General features: G+C 30.5%; 1 protein-coding gene across 1 annotated transcript in view; it reads left to right on the forward strand.

Annotated features, from left to right (window-relative positions):
• The first annotated feature begins 2446 nt into the window (after positions 1-2446).
• The window catches only part of LOC106466300 (U5 small nuclear ribonucleoprotein 200 kDa helicase-like), a 54910-nt gene continuing 54026 nt past the window's right edge, over positions 2447-3330 (forward strand). The window contains exon 1 of the mRNA XM_013926569.2: positions 2447-2613. Within this exon, the coding sequence (XP_013782023.2) occupies positions 2476-2613 (138 nt within the window). The 5' untranslated portion in view covers positions 2447-2475. The remainder of the gene's footprint in view (positions 2614-3330) is intronic.

Here is a 3330-nt window from a genome sequence, read left to right on the forward strand (position 1 = left end):
AACCAACCAACCAACCAACCTAGTTATTAACCAAAAATTTCACTTGGCAATCTTTCTATATATTAATATGCCTACAGATTTCTTCAACTATACATAGCCGCACATACACATTACTTTAAAAAGTTGAAAAAGAAAATAATTCATCTAGAATATTTTTGTGTCTATTTTTAAACACCTGATACCCATCTTGGCTATGGTAGAAGTATTTATTACATTTGAACACTAACAATCAAAATGTTCCAAATAAATTAAAAATGTGCAGTATTGTTAGTATGTTTTTTAATGAATATTCATATCTGAATTTGACTTTGGCGGGGTTTTCCATGACTTATTACATTACTAATACAAAATTTGGGAGTATTTTCATAGTTGATATTGTTTTGTGACATATACCTTTCAAGCAGCAGCTTCATGTCTTTCGATCGGGGTAAGTATTTTTACTGAAGATTTGTTGATGAATATAAAGTCAGAGTGTTGACTGCTCCAAGTGCAAACTGATTTTCATGTTAAGATTAAAAATACTTTTCTTCATCAGCAAATTTTCAGATTTCATTTTCATAACCTCTAAAACTTCCTAAATAAATATCAAACGTTTTTTCTTCAGTAGAACATTATATTTTGTTATTTTCTCTACACTGACTATATACACTCAATCAATTTGACCAACCTTGTAACCAGCATAAAAAAAATTATGAAATCTAATTTATACATTTTCTCTTTCGAGAATGACTGCAGATTGCAACTGAAAACTAGAATTGTCTATCCTAAATAGCTTAAGACTTTTAACAGTCTACATCTGTTTCTACTTAATTGTATTGTTTTATTGCCCTTTGAACTGCGTCTAACTAAAACACCTGCCATTTAGTTTGTAAATCACTTGGAGAATATGTAGCTCACATTATCGTATTGAAGCATTTTTATTTTATTTTATTCTTTTTTTTTTTTCCAATATCTTACCTAATCTAACCTTATTTAGCCTAATAATTTTTAGATTTTTTTCATTTTGGTTACTTTTATGACAATAAATGTAATATATATATATGAGAAATAAGAAATATAGTAATTACCTTTGACCTCTTGTTGGTTTTTTTGCTAACAGTTGCAGATGAAATTTAAGCCTTTTTTTTGTATATAATAATGGTACTAGTACAATAAATAATTTTTATTTACTTAAATAATGCACTTAAGAATACAGAAAAATAACCCAAAAAGCAAGCAGTATACTATAGCTTATAATTTATCTAGCTTTCTAACTAAGACAAGAGGAGCTTAAAATAATTCCTTTAGCTCTTCGATTTAAACACTGCAAGAAATACTTCCAGACTGAAGACAACACTGACAATATTCTATACTGAAAAAATGTAGCATTATATGTCATTCAGTTGATTAAAACTTGGTCTTTCTGTTGGTTATAAGTGATATAATTTTTCAGAGAGAACTCTTGGCTATTAGTGAGAGAGAGAGAGGATGTGGCAGGTAGGCATGGCAAATAGCTCTGATTTTCTAGTTTATGACTCCATAAACAAAGAAGGTTATAAAATTAGACTTTGCCTTAGTAATATTTGTATTATAATGAGTAATTTTCATTCAATTTTGTACTTCAAAGAGGGGTAGTAGGTAAATTAGAGAAGGGGAAGACCTGGAAATGAAATGACACAAAATATAACAGATAATATATAAAGCTTAGCTGGGGAAAAAACGTTTGGTATTTATTTAGGAGGTTTTAGATGATACATAAATGGAATTTGAAAATTTTCAGATGAAGAAAAGTATTTTTAATCTTTACTTGAAAATCACTTTGCACTTGGACCAGTCAACAATGTGACTCCATATATTCATAGACAAATCAATAGTAAAAAATACTAATTAACAAATCTGATTTTTTTGTGTACAAAAGACTTGAAATTGTTATTGAAAGCTTTCCAAATTTCATGAAGATACATTAAGCACTTTCAGGGTCATGGTATGTATAACACTATGGTTATGTAGTTGGTTACAAGGTCGTGTAAAATACACTAGCTCATTATGATGGGTTTAATATAATGCTTCATTGTGAACACTGTAGTTTTGGATGATTCAGATGTTACAACTGTTGAATTATTTTGGAAGGCATAGTTTTATATAATTTGACCTAAAGCTGTAGACATTATGAGTAAATATGTGAGAATGCTGGAGCTGTTGTCTCCCCCCTTTTTTAATTAATAAATTGGGAAAAGAAATATTTCTGTCATGTTGTCATTATTTCTGGTTAAATTTTATTTGTTGTTTCTCTAGGATATTTCATTATTGATCACTTACCACTACCTTTACCTGTCTGAAATAGTTACTTTTAGCACATAATTTATACATTTTAAGAGCTAGATGCTAAAATTTACTTGTTTTAACAAACTTGTTATACTAAAAAATAGAATTATATATAGTTACTGATTTCTGATTGGTTAGATTGCCCAGTGCAAGCAGTTAGACCTGGAGGATATGACTTTCTCTCAAGGAAGCCATTTCATGGCAAACAAAAGATGTCAGCTGCCTGATGGTTCTTTCAGAAAACAGAGAAAGGGTTATGAAGAAATTCATGTTCCCGCATTGAAACCAAAACCATTTGATACAAATGAGGTACATGTTTCTTTTCTTCTTCTTTTTTTATAATAAATTTGGAGCTTATTCTTGTTCTAATTAGTTTCATTGTCTTCCCCGTAGGGAGGAAAATGTATGTCCTTTGTTTATTTCTTCATTCCAACAAATACAATTGATTATCAATCTTTTATTTCTGGGCCAATCTTCTTGAACCTTAAAGGGCATCTAACTTGGTCTAATAAGCCTATGTAGTAATAGTATCAGCTTAATGTGTTAGTGAGAGAGAGCTGTGTAGTAATAGTATCAGCATGATGTGTTAGTAAGAGAGATATGTGTAGTAATAGTATCAGCTTGATGTATTAATGAGAGAGAAAACTGTAGTATCAGCTTAATTTGTTTAGTGAGAGAGAGCTGTGTAGTAATAGTATCAGCTTGATGTGTTAGTGAGAGAGAGCTGTGTAGTAATAGTATCAGCTTAATGTGTTTAGTAAGAGAGAGATGTGTAGTAATAGTATCAGCTTGATGTATTAATGAGAGAGAGAGAGCTGTAGTATCAGCTTAATGTGTTAGTGAGAGAGAGCTGTGTAGTAATAGTATCAACATGATGTGTTAGTGAGAGAGAGCTGTGTAGTAATAGTATCAGCATGATGTGTTAGTGAGAGAGAGCTGTGTAGTAATAGTATCAGCATGATGTGTTAGTGAGAGAGAGCTGTGTAGTAATAGTATCAGATTAATGTATTTAGTGAGAGAGAGCTG

The sequence above is a fragment of the Limulus polyphemus genome, unplaced genomic scaffold (assembly GCF_000517525.1).
Source record: "Limulus polyphemus unplaced genomic scaffold, Limulus_polyphemus-2.1.2 Scaffold2216, whole genome shotgun sequence".
Classification (NCBI taxonomy): domain Eukaryota; kingdom Metazoa; phylum Arthropoda; class Merostomata; order Xiphosura; family Limulidae; genus Limulus; species Limulus polyphemus.